At 35.9% G+C, this 20,773-nt stretch overlaps 1 protein-coding gene across 5 annotated transcripts in view; it reads left to right on the forward strand.

The window, feature by feature from the left end:
• DLC1 (DLC1 Rho GTPase activating protein) overlaps positions 1-20,773 on the forward strand; it is a 310,261-nt gene that overhangs the window by 147,243 nt on the left and 142,245 nt on the right. For all 5 annotated transcript variants that reach the window (XM_048941137.1, XM_048941134.1, XM_048941133.1 and 2 more), the window contains one exon: positions 944-1,075. In XM_048941137.1, the coding sequence (XP_048797094.1) occupies positions 944-1,075 (132 nt within the window). The remainder of the gene's footprint in view (positions 1-943; positions 1,076-20,773) is intronic.

The raw sequence follows: 20,773 nt of genomic DNA on the forward strand, positions 1-20,773 counted from the left end.
GTACAGAGACATCTGTCTAATCGGCAGCTTCTTTTTGACAGGCGCTTAACTGGAATTAATGAATCAAAGGACCGCCACTTATTTCCAGTGCAGGAGCTCCTGAGATATTTCTGCTCCTTATTTCAGCTACTCTAGGAACATGATATTAGGAAACTGAGGTTTTATCCGCATAGTGTTGGCTGGGGTTAATAGCTCAGGCTCTTTTGCAAGCGCTATATTCACAGGCTGCATTTCAGCTAATAATCTGGCCAGCATAGGGCAGTTCCTTGACATGGCCTGCTCAGTGCTGGTTAAATGTTGCAGTGTATCTGCAAGCAATACAAGCGCCGGTCTTTATTCTGTACACTAAATCAAACATTCTCTTCTTTTTACTTCCTCAAAAATAAAACATTATTTCTTCTTTTTATTCTCAAAAAAAAAGTAACCAGTGTCATTGAAAGTTATTTCTAGTTAAAATGCTCTTACAAGTAGCTTATAAGTGCTTACTGAGCCCAAAAAACTAGGGAGCTGTACCTCTGAATAGTATGAACTGTGGTACAATGATGTCATTTCAGCAGTGTAATAGCTTACAGATGTTTACTGAGCTTGCAGTGTAGTGGGAGACAAGGTGGGAGCACACAGGAAACGCTAAACATTAGAGAAAAATGTCAGTTCAGGGCTGCAGAAGTCTGATTTTTCTTACCCTGCATTCTACTGTTTAGGGGAGTTTTAGCTTTGATGTTAGTGGTGATTTATAATTTCATAACAGCAGTTAATGCAAACTACCACGTTGAATAGGAAAGCAAGAGAATGTCTAGGCGATACAAAAGAATAGGTGGAATTACAGTTATACTGGGAATTAAGCATATAATTTTGAGTGATTCTATATAAATACACAAATTATTTAAAAGACAAACTTTTATTTCATATTCACATTACTGAAGAGAGTTGTAACTTTTACCAGGATGGTGAATCTGGTTCTGAAATTGGAGCAGATGTAGGACATTCTCAAACAAGCTTGCCTCCTAACATCCATACTCCTGATCAAACATCCTTCTGTTCAGCAGCCCCTTCTGGAGCTAAACCAAAGGCTGGGGTGAGTACAAAGATTGTTTTTGACATTACACACAGTCTTAATCTGGAAATGAAATAGAGTAATTTTATACTATTCCCTACATTGGTCATACAGAGTTGTGCATGTGACTCTGAAGAGAAAGGACTACTAATGCCAGCAGTTTCAAGGTGCTTTCTGAGTGGCAGAGAATCCTTAAGCAAATTGAAAGTTTGACGTGTAAGAACATGCTATTATTGGGTGTTGATTGTGATAAGCTGAATATTTCTTTGAGAAACTAGCTTAATAGAGCTATTCTATTTTACTTTGGAAGATAATGTTTCCTGTAGTGGAGTCACTTGGAATAGTTCCTAAATCTCTTGAAGTATGGAGATGGGGGGGGGGGAAGATAGTTGAATCACTTAGCTTGATTTATGATGCCCAAACTCTGTCCTCATAGTCCTCTTGAAAGGCTAAATTGTTGTGTACTACAAGAAGAGGTATTGCCCTGTTGAGGGGAAAATGTCATTCCAAGGACAAATTTGGTGAGCAGTTGCGTACACTTGGGACTGGAGGGAAGCCTCTGAGCAGGGAGAAGCTTTCCTGCAGGTGTCAGTGTGCACGAGCTGGAATTATAATTCCTGAGGTACAAATCTGGGAGTTTAGATGGCAAAGAACTTTTGTCAAGCAGTTTCAAAAATGCTAGAGCACTCTTCTGTAGGAACTTGTGCCAGCCTTGAGCATCATACTCAAATTGAGGTATTCCTGTTATACAGTACACAGGCAGGTATCCAGGCACTATTTCCACCTTTTAAAATAAATTCTTGTAAGCAGCTAGTGGGGTTGCTTGCATACGTTCTTCCTCTATATATTTAATGTGCTTTTCTGTATTTTACCACTCACATAAGGGAGGATTTGCTGATTTCTCAGGCACTCTGCTGTATAGTTTACTCAGATTGTAGGTAATCAAGTTCTCAGCCTTCTGTATCCATTCATAGCTCCCAGAAGAATGGTTCTATCTTTTGCCATTGTCCATCTACTGAAGAATCCTTCTTCATAGCACTCACTTGTGCAGAAAAACTTGAATATTGCAGAAACTCCTGGCATACTTCTGCTCCCAATTGTGCTTACTCTTTCCACTATCTTACAAAGCAGAGAGAACTTCAGCTGAAAAGTCTCCCTTACAGAGAGAACACCACATTTGAGGATGCTCTATCATCAGTACTACCACTGCTGGTAACTGGACCAGCAGAAACTCTAGGATAAAAAATTTAAATATGAAGTGTGATTTGCATAAATATATATGTTTATAGAAAGTAAAATAAAGGCAAACTGTCACTTACTACATTGCAATAATAGCAAGTTAATGAATGCCTTTGACTGAGGCAGTAACAAAAGTTCTAATAAACATTTACATTTAGGATTGTTCACTTGTACAAAAATAAATTCACTTGTAATTCATCATCAGCGCATAACTATAGCAAATACAGTGCTCTGCACTCCGTCACTGCACACAATGCAGCACAAATTCTCAAATAAGTACATATGTCATGCTGGAAGGTAATATCCCATTTTCCAGATCCTGAGAAGAGAGAAGACACACTCTGAGGTATTAAACATCACTTTTTAAATTTGGGTGTCTCTGTGGATATTTGGGAAACTCTTATCTCCTGGCTTTGCAGAGGTGTGGATTATTTTCCTTGAAGTTGGACAGTATGTGTTAATTCTCTTTAAATAACTATTTATTTTTTGATTTTTTTTTTCCACTGTGCTGAATATATTTTGCTGAACGTATACAGGACTATTATTTTATGATATATATTTTAAAGTATGTGATTGTAAATAAATGTTTATTTTTTACTTTGTAGAGTAACTCTAAACATTGTGTGGGTTGTAGAGCTATAATTCAGAGTCCTGTTTTGTTAACATTTATAAGTGAATCTAAACTTTCTCCAAGCAACTTCCTTTCCTAAAGTTTTGCTTGCTGCAGTTTATCATATTCTGTAGTGGAATTTGGGGATATTTTGAAAAAGCATTAATATTTCCTGGTCTTTTTTTTTTGGAATTTATTTACCAAATGTATTCAGAAAAAGACCATATTCTCATTTTTACCACAACAAAATTGAGTGTAAAAATTCATATAGTTTTTACTTGAGTGTAGCTCTCCTGAAAACTGAGTAAAGACTGGGTTCAGCTATCTTCTATTCCTTTTGGATTTCTTGTCTCTGTACTCTACAAATCCACAAACTGAGTGCTAGTATGTGTTGTAGATCAAACTGTGCAAAATATTAGCTGCCTCTCTACCTGCGAGCTATGTTTGAAAGCATATGTTTTTTTTAATGCACTAGGTGAAAACAATTCTCAGTCCTTAACCTTGGGTATTACTATTGCTGTTGCTCATCTGGTCTGTGCAGCTAGACAGCTTGCTGTTTGGTACTAGACTGCCATCTCATGCTGGTAGAAAAGGGGCTTTCTTACTTTTCTGGTCTTGTTTAGCATTGGACTCTACTCAGGATGGTATTTTAAAAAGGGTAAATAGCATCACTAGGGAACACTGCCTAGAGCCTAGAAAAGATGTCGGGGTTGCCTCTGATACCTGTTGATTTCCATGTAGAGATCACCCATGAAAATCCTCAGATGTGGTGCTCTCTCTGTAAGGGAGATTCTTGTCATAATTTTGCTTTTTTATTGGAGTAGCTGGTGTAGTAATAGGTTTATTCTACACAGGAAACTCAGCAATCTATTTTATAATCCTGAGGGACTGTTTTGATGATTTTCACTTCCTTTTTGCTGTGTGCAACTGCAGATCTTCAAGGATCCCAGATGCTCAGTCTCCAGTGACAACTTATTTTGTGTGTATTAATATGTAAACAAGAGTACAACTGCAATTAGTTATATTATGTAATAATGTGCAGTATTTTTGAACAAACTGTATCAAACTCATGATGCATCAGAAACAATGCACAATTAAAGCAAGGCATCTTGTACAGACTGAGGGTGATGAGGATGGGCGTTATAAGACAGGTAGGGATTCAAGTTTAGTTCCTGAAGAACTCAGAAGATATTAACCTCACTTTAAGGACTTTAATATATAGGAAAATTGTTTAAAGACTATATAAATTCAAGATTAAAATTCATATCAGTGTGCCCTTGTGGCCAAGAGGGCCAATGGCATCCTGGGATGCATTAAAAAGAACGGGGCCAGCAGGTCAAGGGAGGTGATCCTCCCCCTCTACTCTGCCCTGGTGAGGCCTCATCTGGAGTACTGCGTCCAGTTCTGGGCTCCCCAGTACAAAAAAGACAGGGATCTCTTGGAAAGAGTCCAGCGGAGGGCCACGAAGATGGTGAAGGGCCTGGAGCATCTCTCCTATGAGGAAGGGCTGAGTGAACTGGGTCTGTTCAGCCTTGAGAAAAGAAGACTGAGAGGGGACCTGAACCAGCTCTATAAATATCTAAGGTGTGGGGGGCAGAATGGCGAGGCTGGATTCTTTTCAGTGGTGAATGGAGACAGGACAAGGGGAAACAGCCGGAAACTGCAGCATAGGAAGTTCCGCACAAATGTGTGCAAGAACTTCTTTACAGTGAGGGTGACGGAGCACTGGAACAGGCTGCCCAGGGAGGTGGTGGAGTCTCCTTCTCTGGAGATATTCAAGACCTGCCTGGATGCCTACCTGTGTGACCTGGTGTAGGGAACCTGCTTTGGCAGGGGGGTTGGACACAATGATCTCTGGAGGTCCCTTCCAACCCCTACAATTCTGTGATTCTGTGATATGTATTTAAAAATAAAAGAAATCTGATAATGCCCTGCTGTTCTGGACTTTGATGTGATAATCTTGGTGGAAATTGACTCACTGATTAATGGAAAACCAGGACAATTTAAATTCTTATTGTCACTTTAAATTTTTATTATATGAAATATTCAGCAACTTTTCCAGTACTTAAAATTCAGTATGAATTAAAAATTTCTTTGCAAATTAATTAGTAAATTAGTAAATATTATTTTTAAAGAAACATGTCTGTGTACGTATATACATGCACAAGTTATTTGGCACTTCATAAAAATGCACTGACAACTAGTCAAATCTATGCTTGTCACTGGATTATGTGTGTACATAACACAAACATATAAGCATACATATGTGAGCACACACAGTGTTCCTTACTCCTTATACAGAGGTGTGACAAGGAAGAACAGGATTATCTACAAAGCATTTTAGAAATGTTATTTATATGGAAAGGATTCTGCAGGATGCAGCATGTACACCATTGCTATATATATGAGAAGTATGTTTGAATGTCATTCACTCTAATTTTAAGAATCTGGAACTATTATATTTTTATTATACAGGTTTGATACAATTGACCACTCCCTATTGACAACGTAAAAGCTGTGTCTGGGTGCATGAGTGGGCAGCCTTGTGAAATATGGATCCATGTGATGGAGTATAGGTTCATAGCCACATAATTTAGGACATTAAGAAACATTAGTGCCATCCTTATGTTACTTATATTTACACAATAAAGAATGTTAATGTTTCTGTAATTAGCACATCACTATGTTCTGGGGTTTTTTATCAGACTCCAAAATAAACAATGAGTTTTGAATATTAACTTCAGATTCAGCAAGCATGTGTCACATGGTAGTTGTAAATCACCTTTTTTTTAAAAAAAATTTAAAAAAAAAAAAAAGAAAAAGAAAAAAAAAAAGGGATATCAACATGCTTTTGCCCCAGCGGTCATGAGAAACATTGAAAAACACTGAGCGTCTGGTCTGGATTTGGAGAGCAGGGAATGCAAATATGTTATTGCCTTCTGTAACTAATGCACACATCTGGATACTTACTAACACTGTTCAGCAATTAAGATCAGAAATAATTGAATTTTAAATCTATCTTGATTATTATGAAAAAAATATGTAGCTAGGAAACTTAAATATTTTAATAACAAGAGATTAATTACAACAGCCTTTTCCAGCATGCATTTAAAAGTTAACTAGTGAGGGAAAGCTTGAGTCAATCATAGTTGTCTTGCTTTTTTTCCTAAGTATAAAACAAAGGTCAATAGCTACAAAAGCCTAGAAGTTGTAGTCAATTTTTTGCCCTTGAACATCTGCTCTTCAAAGTCTATTTGTTTTTCTCTTCGTGTGTGTGTGTGTGGGGGGGGGGGGGGGGGGGGGTTGAGGGGGAAGGGAACAACAACAACAAAAATCAACAAACAGCTGTGATTATTTCCTGCTGCTTTTCTTAGCTGTCCTATCTCTTACTTCAATATTTTTCAACCTAGCCTTAATCACACCATACCAGAAAAACTGGTCAGAGGTGGTTTTTCAGATTAGCTGTAATGGCTCACACAAAATGCGTTCATTTCTCAAAATTATTTTAGGCACCAGTTGTATCCACAAGTACAAAATGACCAGGTCTGGCTTAAGCACTAGAATGGGATTCAGTTGCAGCTACTGATTTCACTGGAGGCTTGGATGAGCTTGTAAATCCACTCTCACAAGCATTATTACTAGACTGAAAGGGAAGCTTCTGTTGTTTAGGTGACAGTATTGCAAACTGAATCATTTATATGTATTTAAATAATTTTTGCCTTACACATATGCTTTTGATTTTTATTATATTTTAAAACCTCAGATATTTAGGGAAAGACCTTTCACTTTGTGAATAATATTTTATAGTTTTATAAATTTAAAAAATAGAGTTGAAGTTCCTTGCTAATTTACTGCATTGCTTTACAACTTAGGAAGTTAAGCTAAAATTTATGATGAGTACTAGGAAATCTTGATTTCAGAATTAAATATTCTTAAAGAAGAATTATTAGGGAAGCCACTGCTTGAAATGTGTACATCTTTTATGCGTTTTTTTTGTTTGTTTGTTTTGTTTTGTTTTGTTTTTTACTACATTCAGTGGACTATAGTTAAGTAACAACATCTAGAATATTTCAGCGAACTCATGCATGGAATCTTTTCACAGTGGGTCATGCTGCAAGAAAGGTGATAGATTTTTGCCTCACTGAATCATACATTTGTTTTTTTATGCACTGAACTTTTAACTATGGTGCTTCTTGTGTTCTTCTTTTAATCCTTAAGACAAAACTAGACTTCACTCTTGAAGATGTTTGGGAGATAGACTCATACTCTGAGACATTAATTAAAATATTATTCCTTTTAAAATTGTGAATTTTCATGAACAGATTAAGAAAAATGTTTCAGGATCTGATCCCGTTAAGTTAGCATTGCTTGTCAGCTTTTATTTCTCTCAAAACATTTTACTTTGACTCCAGGTTGATCCTGACTATCTGTATTCCATATCTGTAGAACTTCCAATGTTGACTCCAAACGTATTTTATTTTTCTAATGAAAGAAGTAAATTGTGAATGGCAGAGGTGCTATTTTTTTTTTCCCCAAGGAAGTTTTCTAAAAACTGCAGCTCTTAAAAGCTGTGTTAACACTTTTTGCAATGAGATTTAGATGCTCCCAGAATTTAAACCAAAAATACTGATTCCAGTTATGATATCCTCTATAGTGTTGCACTGGTCAAGGACAGTTTCTCTCACCATTCCTCAGTTGTGATTCCTGCATGACCAACGTGTAAGAGAATTTGTTTTTGCAGTGAAACATTTGGGGTTACAGTATGACCCAGATATATATTAGGCTGTCTGCTTTTGTTTCCAAGTTCAGTCCCAGCACAACATTGAGAATCTTAACTAAATACTCATCTTGTGAGTTGCTAAGCTTTATTACTTCTGAGTTCTTCCCATGATATCGGGATGAGTGTTTGCATTTGTCTTTTCTTGCAACCTGATTGTAGAAACTATTTTTATTCTTCCTCCTTTCTTAAGTGCTGCTGACACCATTTTCAACAGTGTACCTGTCTGGTTACATACAGTAACTGTTTGGGTTTGTTTGTTTGTTTGTTTTCCTATAAACCGAAGGAAAAGTTTATGACTAAAGCAGTAATTTTGTTAATTGTATTTTTCTTATAACTCTTAAATTTTTTTTCACTGTGTGCTGCCATCTGCTGCCTACATCTTGTAAATGCACTACAATGGGGATACGAATATCAGACGCTAACCCCGTTACAGGCAATCAGACTGAATAGAATAGTGCACGACTGAGTGTGTCGACTGTGTCGTGTTTCATAAGTTTTTCATCTTGTACAGAAATAATCTAACTATGTATGAGACATAATAAACTAAAGGTGAATGCTTTCCCGTGGGAGGGAAATTTTAACAGATGTTACGGTGTGTAGAGATACTTATAGAAATATATATATATTTTTTAAATTCCACTCTGTTCTAATTAGAATTGAATTTACAATTAAAGAGGAAAACATCATATTTTAATGGGCATAAGATATTGGGGGAGATTTTTAGATGAATTCTAAGTTTCAAGTTAGGAATTCTTCATTTTATATTCACACATGCTGTCATTTATATGTACATTAAGTGCTGGTTATCCATAAAAATCATGTCCTATTTTAAGCCTGCTGCATAATAACTGACACAATGTAATATCATATCTGCATGTGTCTCACCATAGGAGGCATGTGGGTTTGAGAGCATTAAACCTATTATGCTAGAGTGCTATAGCTCTTTGGCATGTTGCTTATTGCTTAAAGCACACCCAACTGTGAGGAAAAAATACTGAACATTGCACAGCCTTCCCAGAAAATAGTCTCTATTTTTTTTGCAAAATCCTGAATGTTTTTCATTTTTCTCACTTTATTCAAACCCCATGTGTTTGAGAAAAGGAAACTTACTTTTCTCTAAGAAAAATTTACGCTCCGGTAAAAACTGATCATCCCTGAAGCTTTCAATATTGAAGTAGCTCAGAATAAGAGCATAAGCAATGGTATGTTTTCACAGGAAGATATCATGCCTAAATGTTTTACAGTCAGTGTATCATTGTTATGTCAGTCTGTAATGTAACCAGCAAAGAGGCTAAACACAAGAGCTTCTCAGACCTGTGATCATAGCATACATCTTTTTTACTTGAGCAGAGAAAAATGAGAGTATTATTATTTCTGGTCGCGTATGGAAATGTTGCTGTGGTAGGGAATGTAGAAATTGCAGTCTGGGCTCTCTGACATACTATTTGCATTTGGGTCTGGGAAAGAGAATTCCCAAGACCTTCAGAAATGACGGTGACTCATGTTTTGCACTCCTATTTCTTCATTGCAAGCCTGGCTTACTGATGCTTGGAACCAAATATGTTTCTGCACATCAGCGTTTTGTTTATTAGTTCTGCTGTGCCTAAGTTTGACAAATGGAAACTGAAATCTGTAATGGAATGAATGTTACTGTGTTGCTCTCAGGACAAATATCTATGTAGCTTAAACTTCAATACTCAAGATTTAAAGCAGGAATTCATGTATGTTCTTAGATGATCTATAAGCAGATGAAGAGAAAAGCTTTCCAGGTTCTCTAAGAGAAAATAATTTGAACTTCAGTCATGTGAATCCCACAAAGTCATACAATTCAAAATTTCAGACTCAGTTTGTGTCTTTAAATCTTATTCTACAATCAGTTGTGTGTTTCCTCAGAGGATTAAGCTTGTTTAAATCAACAAAACCGTGTATGTCAGAAATGACGTACAAATGTATGTATGAATACATTTTTGCATAATTAAGGCCTGCGACAGAGCTCAGATGTTTACTGATTAGAACAAACTAACCCAAGGACAAAGAATACTCCTTTTAAATGTCATATACTGTCCTATGTCACTTTTCCCATGCACAGGGAAGTTTATCTCATGCCTGCTGTAAATATTTTTAAAACATTAACTCATGTCCATTGATTGATAGCATTATTACACAGATATTTAACACAGCACAGCCTGAGTTTGCATTCAGGCTCCTGATGTAAACGTCAATTGTATGTCCTTCAGTTCCAAATGAATACCTTATGCCCAAAAGCATTACTGGAATCCTATCTTACAGAATCTGAAAGTCAGTTCTGTGCTTCAATTATTTGAATTCCATAATGTTCCTGTAAGATGACTTCAGTACTGCCAAGTACCGTGACCCAAAAATGTGTCAGGTTTCTGCATAAAAACAAAGATATGTTGAATTTCAGAAAAGGGCATGTCTGGAATACAGGGATATCATTAAAGCTGGAATGTGAAATACAAGGGTTCGGATTGATGCTCTAAATTACTTTGAAACTGATGTGGAAAAGGGCAGTCTCTGTTTACCTGATGAATAGAGATGTCCTGGAAAAAATATATAAGTAATAAAGAATAAATTACTCAGAAAATTTTCTTTTTTAATTCAGTATTTTTTCAAAACTAGTAATTATGAAGGCAAAATAAATAAATAAATAAATAAAATTTCCCCAACTTAACATTCTGCATCTAACTTCCTGCTATGCCTCCCAGGAGTGCATAGGAAACAGCTGAGGCTCATTACTGGAACGGGTAAATGTTAGCAACAGAGAATTTAGAAAAAATGAGAATTAGGAAAAAAAATTGACAATTTAATATCACTTTCTGATAAATTCACAACTCTTTTTAATGAGGATTATGCATTTTGATCCAAAATTAAGTATTTAAGATAATTATTGCAAAATGCATTTGTGACTATATGTTTATATTCTGAATAACAATTCAGTCCTAGCTATTCAAAAGTTGGTATCAATGAAGATTCACATAACAGATTACTGACTAGGGGAATGTCTGTTCTATAAAATATTTAATAAAATGATTAGTGTGCATAAATCACCTTTAATAAGTTGTTCTCTTTTTCTTAGTTGATATATGAAAGTAGCACAGTGAGACTTTGATTGCCAGATGTTCTGAGTAGAAAAAAGTGTGAATGAACGCTTATGTCACCTGCTGATTAATATATGCTTTTCCTAAACTGTTGTTTATATTGTGAAAGGGAAGAAATATGCAGATATAAATTTGCAAGTTATTATCATTGAGGAAAAAGAGTTGGTCTGCCCATTATTCATAAATCATCTCGTTTATTTATTTACAACCCTTTCAATAAAATAGAAGCCTCTCACAAAGTCATGAGATAGTGCCATATCCTATCTCTTCCTGTGGTGGTTTGTGAATATGCACATGCTCTCTAATTTGCTAGCACCTTACAGGTGAACATTATAAATGAATGACTTATTTCTTCTTAAAGCCATTTGTCACAATTATGTCTAGGAGCTGGCTTAAACATGGTGGATATGGGGTGGATATTGTCAGTGTGGATAATTAATGCAGAAATGGGTGGTCATTTGCAGAAGAGCTGAAACTCTCATAGATAGGGACAAAGAGACAAAGGGAATTTCAAACATAGTAAAGGACAGATTTTAGGCTTGCACTGACACTATGTTGAATATTGTTTTATCTGTTATGAGCTGACTTTCCAGACTAGCAAATATTCAGTCTGCTTGTGAAGGAAGCAAGTAAAAGTACGTTTTGTATAAACTTCATAGGTTTACAACTGAAAGAATAAAAGTCTTGTTAAGCTTATCTAAAAATGGTAAAATGTCATTCTTCAGAAGTGCATCTTTTACATGAAATCAGAAGGAGTAGTCCCACGTTCTCTAACCATTCAGAAATGTTAGCTTTAATAGAATGTCAGAATATTAATGTCTTTTTTTAACTTATATAATTTTACTGTAGAACTGGTTGAGAACTTCTGAGAACTTGCTGGGCTTTAGTTTTAGTGGCATTGTGTTGTGAATGTCAGACACTGTGAAATGTTCCCATTTGTTCTTCAGTTTTGTACCTTGATAAGCTTTAGCACGAGTCTCTGTTCTGTGCTCTTCCACTGAGATCGGAGTTGAATCCTTGCCAAGTTTTAATTCTTGAAGTTGCTTGAGTATGTTTAGTTGTAGGTCAGTATGAAATTTTAACTCTTCAGAATTAGCTAAGAAAATCTTTTATGACATTTAGTAGCATTTTAAAAAAAAGCAAGCATAAAGTATCTGTCAGCATGTCATTCGTGCAATGCATCTCTGCATTAAAGAATACGTCTCATAATTCAGCTCAGAATTACTGTTGCATACATCATAAAATATGGAAATGATTCAAAATCACTGTCAGAAGCTTGTGAGTGGAAAACACAGTAAAATTATTTGTACCATGTAAAAACTAGTAATGATAACTTTGGTGACATGAAAAAGTTCCAGATTGTATGGAGCTCTGGCCAACATCATCTAGTGCTTGATTTAGTGGTTCGCAACTTTGTAGGTGGCAGAGGCAATGGAACTAGATGATCTTTGAAATCTCTTCCAACCCAAGCCATTCTATGATTCCCTTCACACAAAAAAATGCACTTCAATACAAGGAATTAAACACAGTTTAATTTGTTTCAATCGCTATAGTTTATACATTTGAATGGTGTGGCATGAGATTTGCTATAGGTGAATTAAAGTACGATGCAACTACTTAGCACTTCATAAAACAATGGGCAAATCTTCTTTAAAGGTTGTTTTTATGGAACTTGCTGATATTTTCAAAGGTGAAAGTGAATTGGTCTCAAAAAGTGCTTGGATATCTTTATGGAAGCATTTATAACCCATCAAAATAAGTTCAGCAACAGATAGAAGCTTCTGCCTGTTTCCTTCACAGTCTTTCTGTAATTAATAGAATGAAATCATGGGAGGTACATTTGATACAGGGCCCACAGGTTACTGGCCCCTTCTACATGGACAAGCACAGGCACACCCAGCCTGCAACCTGGTACAGCTTGCTCTGTGGTCTCCGTTCTCTGCTGCCACGCCAAGCATAACAGCCTGGCCTCAAGACACTGGAAGGGCACAGTGCAGTGCTGACAGATAAAATGGCTCTATGCTTAATTTGCAAGGAAATTGCGTCAGTCTTCAGAGATTACAATTTGAGAAGACATTATGTGCAAAAACTTGCTGCCAAATTTAATGCGTATCAAAGAATGCTTTGTAAAAACAAAATTTAAAAAAAAAAAAACAAAAAAAAAATCACAACTCACATTTTATTAAATATCACTGAATTGGACATCAAGAAGATCCATGTATGAAAGTTTTAAAAATGGATGATGTCATGCAAATCATCATCAGAGCTGTGAATTTCACAAAATTTAGGGGATGGAATCATATGTAGTTCTAGGAGTACCTTGAAAGTATGAATGCTGTTTAAGGACTTGTCATTTACTTTCTGAAGGAAGGTTGCTCAGTTGGGATAAAATGCTAAATAGACTATGTAAAGTGAAATCAAGTTCTTTATGGAATCCAAAAGAAAATTTGTGTCAGAACGTGAAGATTAAAAATGCCTCATACATTTTTTTAAGGGATTCAACTTCTCACTTAAATGAATTAAACATGCATCTTCAATATGAAAATCGACTTATCTGTGCTTAGTTTCAGACAATAACAGTATTTAAAATGAAACTTAAATTATGGCAGCTAGAGTTAAGGCAAGCTATTGCATGCATTTTGATACAGTGGCTGAACACAGTCCTGTGAACAGCGAAAAATATGCAGCCATTTCCACTTTGATAAAGAGATTTGAGAATAGGTTTCAAGATTTCTTAAAAAAAAAAAAAAATCATCAGTTTTCTGGTATATTTGCAACTCCATTTTCAACAGACAAGTACATTACCTTTTAATTTTCAAATGTAATATATAGGGTTGCAAGACGTTCAACACAAAGAGAATTTTGGTCAAGTCTCTTTACTAAATTTTTATAAGGCTTCTCATACCAGAGAAAAGTGTCCTCATTTCACAGTCGCACCTTATTCATGTCATTGCTTTTTGGCAATGTGTACATTTGTGAACACATACTGTCCAGGATGAAGCATAGGAAGAGTAATGCTTCATCAAAATACCGATGAACACCTTGAGAGCTCACTGAGAACTGCAGCCACTTCCATCAGATTTGCCTGATGCATTAGTTTCAGAAAAACAAAGTCAAACACCCCACCAGTTTTAAGTTGTTCTCTGTTTATGTTTTAATAAAACATAATGTAAGTATGAAGAAAATTTATTAAATATTTTACATGCAATTCCAGACAGTTCGTGTTTGCTCAGTGTAGCCCCACAAGCCAACTGGTTGGACGCCCATGGCCTAGCATTTGTACAATATACATTCCCTTCAGCTGCCATTGGGAATGCCATCATTATACACGTTCTGTAATCTGCTACAAGTGTCAAGTTGAAAAATCTAATCTAGACTGATCTAGTACAAACGTAAGCATACTATGGGTGAAAGGTGTTATATGAGTTGTTTCTCTTATGTGGAAGCTATTTCTCTTGTCTAGCTCTTTATCTCAGTATAACTTGTCCTAGTGAAGCATGTCATCTCTACTTTATTCGTGATTTCAGAACAAGTAATAAATATTAAACTTTACTGGGAAACTGCTAAAAAGATAGAATCTGAAATCTCCTGTTAAAACAAAAGATGCGTTGCATCTTGAGTTACTGCATTTATGTATCTCACCATTTTTAGAATACTGCCTTTGAAATAACTGGAGACCATGTTGGAGGAAAAATCTTACCGCATGTGGTGTAGGAGCATAAGGATTTTTAATAATGGCAATCAATTGAATTGAGCAGAATATGTTCTCCATAAAAGCATAATAAACAGCATTAAAGTATAAATATTCATGGAATGATGACTGTTTCCATTCTGTCCAGTAGTAAGAATATATTTCAAAATGTCCAGAAAAGAAGAGAGGGTTCCAGAAGTTGTGAGTGAGTAGGTCATAATTCCTAGACAGTATGACGCAGTGGAAAGGGAGAGAGCTACTTGAAGGCTTGATGCAGAAAGTTGGGTTTCAGATTTTCTAGGAATGGAGACTAAAGAGCTTCAAAGCTGTGAAAGAACTTGTAATTTTTGCTAGTAGAAGACCAATAGGTGATAAAGGCTGCAATTTTATTCATTCCAACAGTGCAGCACAAGACCTGTAGCTAGGATCAACTGTGTGTGCTTATTATATCTTGCAAGGAATAAGTGTCATGGATCTGCAAAAGTTGAACTAAATACACAAGCTGAAAATCATCCTGTGGACTGAGAGCTGCAAGACCGTTACCATTTTGCAGAATCATAGAACTTAGGAGTTGGAAGGGGCCTCTAGAAATCACCCTGCCTCTAAAGCAGTTTCTCTACAGTAAGTCACACAACTGGGAGCACTCTATTTATTATATAGTGGTGTTACTTAATGTAAAACTGTTTTCAACTAATCTCCTTGTATACATATGCAAAAGTTCAATGGTTGATGAGATATGACCCATGTTGGGATGTTATGAGAATTGAATGCCTTTGGTAGAACTGTGTATATAAAAACAGGAAAGAACAGCATGACTTTTAAAATGATGCTTTGCTTTAGCTTAGCTATGAATCTTTGAATGGTCTTTCTTGCAAGTTTTTTCTTTTCCTTTCTCTTTTTTTGTTGCTTTTTTTTCTATCCTTTTATCTTTTTTTCATGTTCGGTTTCTTTTTTGTTCAATCTTTTCCTACTTTTTGTGTCTTTTTTTTTAAATCCTTTTCTTTTTTCTCTCTCTTTTTTTTTCTTTGACTTGCCAACCCTTCTTTTATTGTGAAGCCGTGTTTTGTGTTCAAGTCTGTAGAGTTATTAACACCAAATCATGCACATACTGCCCTCCAGTACATTATGCTTTCCCCATGATTTGTAGCTCTTTCAGAAGTCCTAGCAACATGACTGGCATGGTTGTGCAGACACAGTTTTGCCTTTCCCTCTAAGCTTTCAAATTATTTCTCTTCCTCTGTATAACATGGTTGCTTATGACTTAAACAAGGTGGAAAAATTGTCTGCATTTATAGCAAATGTAGATATTTGATGTTTTCCAGGCCACGTACCAAAGACTTGTGTGGCTTTTATGGCAAAGTAAATCAGTGATAAAGTCTTGTTAAGACTGAATTCAGCCCCCATGAGTCTGTTTCTCCACTTGCAGCTGTGGCCATTTAACTGCACTATCAGTTTAGTGTTGTTTTGGATTTGTTTTGGATTTGGGTTTTTTGTTGTTGTTGATGTTGTTTTGTTTTTTTGTTTTTTATTTGTGATTTCTGAAATAATATGCATTGAGCCAAAGACAGAATATGCAAAATCCCAAGAAAGAAAAACAGTATGAAAGGGGAAAGAAACAATGTCATATGTAAATAATCTTTGGTGAGAATTTCCTGTGAGTTTTATCTAAGAAAGAATTTCAGGCTCAGATCCAAGACAAGCAAAGGAGCACAGAATGAGGGGACAAAGACACAGAATTTGAGCTGAAACAGTAGCGACAACAGTTTGATCTCTCAGGGGTAGAGGGAGAGTGCAGGAAAGTAGAAGCATGTTAGTGAAGAAGTAGGAAAAGATCTTTGCACTGACTTCTTGAAAGGGATGAGAAATGTAGGGTGAAAGAAGTAAGGGGAGGAGAAAATTATGAAGTGGGAGGAAATTGAAAAAAAAATGGGTTTTAAAAGGTAAAGAGGAAATGGTAGGGCACAGGCTGTCAGCTTGCTCAAATCTGGTTGGTGGTAGTGAATAAATATCTAGGTTATCTTCTTTCATGCTGCGCACACGGTATTCTTTACTCTTGGAACATGGTTTGAAAACGTGGCAGGAATAGTTTGCATTACTGGAATGGAAGAAATCCATGTCTGCCTTTTCAAGCACTTTTCCAGACACAGAAATGCTGTGAGTGACATCATGGAAAACCATTTCTTTCTGCCCTTTACATACGCCTTTCTCATAAGGAATTCACTTACTCCTGTGCTCTCTTTGTCTTTTTTCTTTCTGTCTCTCCCTCTTCTATGTCTTGCTCTGTGCTTTCTGTCTCTTTTTCTTCTCTCTCTCTGTTTTTTTTTCTTTTTTTTTCTTCAAAGCCAGGGTGGAAGCAAGGGAGTTGGTTAGCGTCTTGTTTAATAGTTGAAAGAGTTTGGTTTGGGGTTTTTTAATGCACAAAATTCCTCTTAGTGAGACATGCCACACATTCTGATCTCTCCCCTTCAGGCAGTTACACACTATTAAATATGGGGTTGGAAATGACACGCGTCTGGAAATACAGAAATGAAACAGCATGCCATTTTCTGCAGTGCTCTATACAAGGAAGGTGTTGTACATTGTTAATTGAATGGCATGGGCTTCGATTTTGTTGTGCTTTCTGTATATTGAAACTATATGTTCCAGTCTGTTGCCACTTTTTTTTTTTTTTTTTTTTTTTTTTAGATTTACTACCATGTTTTAAACCTTTCCCTGTTCTAATATTGAGATTAGCAAAGGTTTGGAGTTTTTTTTTCACCTGAAGTATAGCTTACACTCTGAACTTTTATTCTATTTTCCTTCATTTACTAAGAAGTCTATATGTGGTTTTGTTATTATCATCATTTTAAAAGAAAAATAAAACACAACCAATATCTGCATAGGAATCTCCTGTATGCTACCTTGCATTAAATACTGAAATAATTTGATTAAATTAAATAAAATTGCATGCATTATATACAGATTAATGCATAGAATATATTGTATTGCAATACAGAATGCCAGATGCTGCTCAGAAGTGAAAGAGAAGAGATTCTCCAGTCTCCCAGAGTGATTCTGAAATTCCTACTCTGAGTAGACAATATTTAGCACTGGACTAAGCTTATTGCTCCGTAGTATTTGTTAGGTGAACAAAAACTGCACTAAGAAGCAGCCAGTGAGGATTTTCAAGCCACTGAGACTGAAGTAGGATTCAATTTAAGAGAAAGGAGAGGAGGGGAGGAGGAGATGACGATATCCCAGAAACCCAGAGTGCAGAATGCTAGCACTGTCTTTATAAAACTTTAGCTCTCAAACAATATTCTATATTGTAAATGGATGTTCTTAGGAGTGTTCAAGACACCTTATCAATATTGATGAGTAGACACAAAATTAGATAAATGTGAGATTAATAGTGTGCTTCTTTAAAATGTTTGAATTTCAAAGAACTTCAAACGATTGGCAAAGGTATATCTTGAAAACCTGAAGCTAACAATATTTGAAATTCAGTACTTTTTGGAAATGACACGGGTTTCTCTAGAGAAATAAAATTAAATATAAGGCTTTCATCTGAACAGGAGCAATGAATTTATTTTCACAGACTTACATAGTTAATATGTAGAATGAACAAAAAATCAGGAATTTATTACCTCCAGGGCAAATTAATGGTGTGATAGCAATAAAGCAAATACCAAAAATGTGACAAAGAGTAACACAGTTGATTTTATTTCCAGCTTACAAGTTGTTAAAACTGAACTATGCAGGATGTTTGTGAAGCTTTGCTACACAGTCACATGCAATTTTTCTTTCTAATTCTTCTTTTGCTACTTTGCCAACACTGTACTTGTACAAAAAAGATCCAGGTTGCAGTTGCCAATACTGAGTGATGTTTCAACATTTCAGAGTATTTTGAGATCTCTCTATTCTTAGGAGAAAAAACAGTATCTCATATTGTTTAGAATATCCTGCAAATAGTCCTTTGGAATTACAGAAATTGTAAGAAAGAAAAATCAGAGCATGTGATCTGTTAGACTACATGTTTAAAGAAAAAAAAAAAAAAAAAGTGAGAAGAAATATTTTTAAAAGTCAGAAATTCTGGTTACCAAAAAGCCATCCTTCTTCCTTCATGCTGAAGAAGACATTCAGGAGGTCCTGAATTATTCAGAATTTTTTTCTTAATTGAGCCATTATTTTACAATTTCTGAAAACTACCTGAAGTGCAGATATTTTTAAAAGCATTTAGATGGCCGAAGTTACAAGTAGACATCTGCTGATCTGAACAAAAATGAGAGACCTACGTGCCATTGTAAATTGCATCTTATGTGACCCCAGGAACTATGCTGATTTTCAGGAAGGGAAACTTTTGCTGTCTCTGCTTCTGCTACCTCTGTAGCTGAGTTGTGGCTTTCTGTTCCCGAATTACATTTGAAAATGCCTTGATTATGTCTTGTGTATGTATCCATAATCAGACTGTAGATACTGAAAACCTTAGCCTGAGAGCAGTTCAAAGCTCCTTTCTAGAATACGAAGTTCTCCAGTAACTGCTTCAACTAAGGAAGCAAGAAGGCAAAAGAATGAAATTTCTGTAATCATTTTCTTACTTGATTCTGAGAGCTCAGAAAAGGGGTAGTAAGAGAGGGAGGGGAGAATGGATGTTAAAATACTTTAATTATTATTTAAATATCTTCCCATGTCCACCTGCCACTTTATCACTGAAGATCTTTTTATTTCATTAAGTATTCCTTTATAGCACTCCGAGATCACCTTAGTGACAGAAAAAAACTGGCAAGAAAAATGGAGTCCAATGAGTTAATATATTCTTCAATTGTACTTTCAAGGGCAAAGAAATTATTACTCCTGTCAACGTTCTAAGTTTGGCCTCAAAAGTAAAATTCATAGAAAGTTTTCAGAAGTCTAAGTAAATAAAGCCCTATTTCATGGGAAACTTGGATATTTGGGAGTCAGTGAAGTTAAACTTATAAATCTTAGTACCTTTTGCAAAAAGTTCCTCTCTTACATTTGTTCCTTTCAAAGACACACTTTTCTGAAATATTTCTTCCCTTCTTCTCACCTGAAAGCATCACAGAGTACTAAATTCAAAGCAGAGTTTTCTCAGTTACAGGTTAAAGCGTATACTTGCACAGAGTGTTAGAACGCAGGTAGCTTTGTCCAAGTGCTACCTTAAAGAATCTCCGATAATGTTTCTGTACGGCATTTAACATTTATAGGATTTTTTTGTTGTTGGACCTCTGACACACCTATTGGAAAATGTTAGTTGATAGATGAGATGATTTGCCAAGGGAATTTTGAAGACTGAGGACATCTGAAAAGGGAGACCTTGAGTCATAGAAACAGAACCAATCTGTCTTGTAACTCTATTCAGAATTTCACAATCCTTGCTAAACTACAAGATAAGAGCCAAAGGCAACAAACCAGCAGGAGTCAACTCAGAATGTGCCAAAGTTCAGAGCATGGTTGCTTCAGGCTGAAGTTTGCTGACCTCTAATCACTTGGGGTCATCAGTGGTTCTGCTACAGGGCCTTGAAGAACGTGAGTCTGATCAGATCTCCCCTGCTGCTCTCAGGCTGCCAACAGCAGTGTGAGCAGGGAAGCAAGGATTCCAGAGCAGTGTTTCAGGGGTGCCTGCCCATCAGCATGCTCTTTTGGCTGCTGTACTTGTGTAATGCCTGTGTTTGCTAACTCCAGGCTTCCTTAATGCCTCGTAAATGAAGAAGGTGGAGTTTATCACAACATATAAAGAAGACTCCTTCAAGTTAGCACCCCTTTTACACTTTCAGTTCTGCGTTATGTCATTATTTGATATAAGCGTAAGCAATTGTTTTTTGTGGTTTAAATTTTAAATAATTTTTGTTGTTTCTGTTGTGACTGTGATAAACTTTTCAAGAAATCCCTTTTTCTTGTGAAGTCACCTTTGAACATTAGTATTATCTTTAATGACCTAGTTGCTATGAGTATTCTAGACTTCTGTAAAGTTGTAGTGAGAAAGGTTGGTTGGGAAATAAATAGCAGTGACTCTCTGTACAAATGGCATTTCAGACCATAATCTGGCAGCAAATTCAAAATGTAAGCATGCATTGACATAAACATGCTTCAGTCACGTGATCCATGACTCATAAAGAGTAATAGCTATTAAGGAACATTAATTTAGAGGTGATGCTATTCATGGTGTAATAAAATCTTTAATGCATAATTTATGAGCTGTGTCAAAGATCTGGGCAGCTCACAAATTCTGATATGCCAGTTTATGGCAATGACAGAGATTTAGCAATTACCTTATCCTTAC

The sequence above is a fragment of the Lagopus muta genome, chromosome 4, assembly GCF_023343835.1.
Source record: "Lagopus muta isolate bLagMut1 chromosome 4, bLagMut1 primary, whole genome shotgun sequence".
In the NCBI taxonomy this organism is placed as follows: Eukaryota; Metazoa; Chordata; class Aves; order Galliformes; family Phasianidae; genus Lagopus; species Lagopus muta.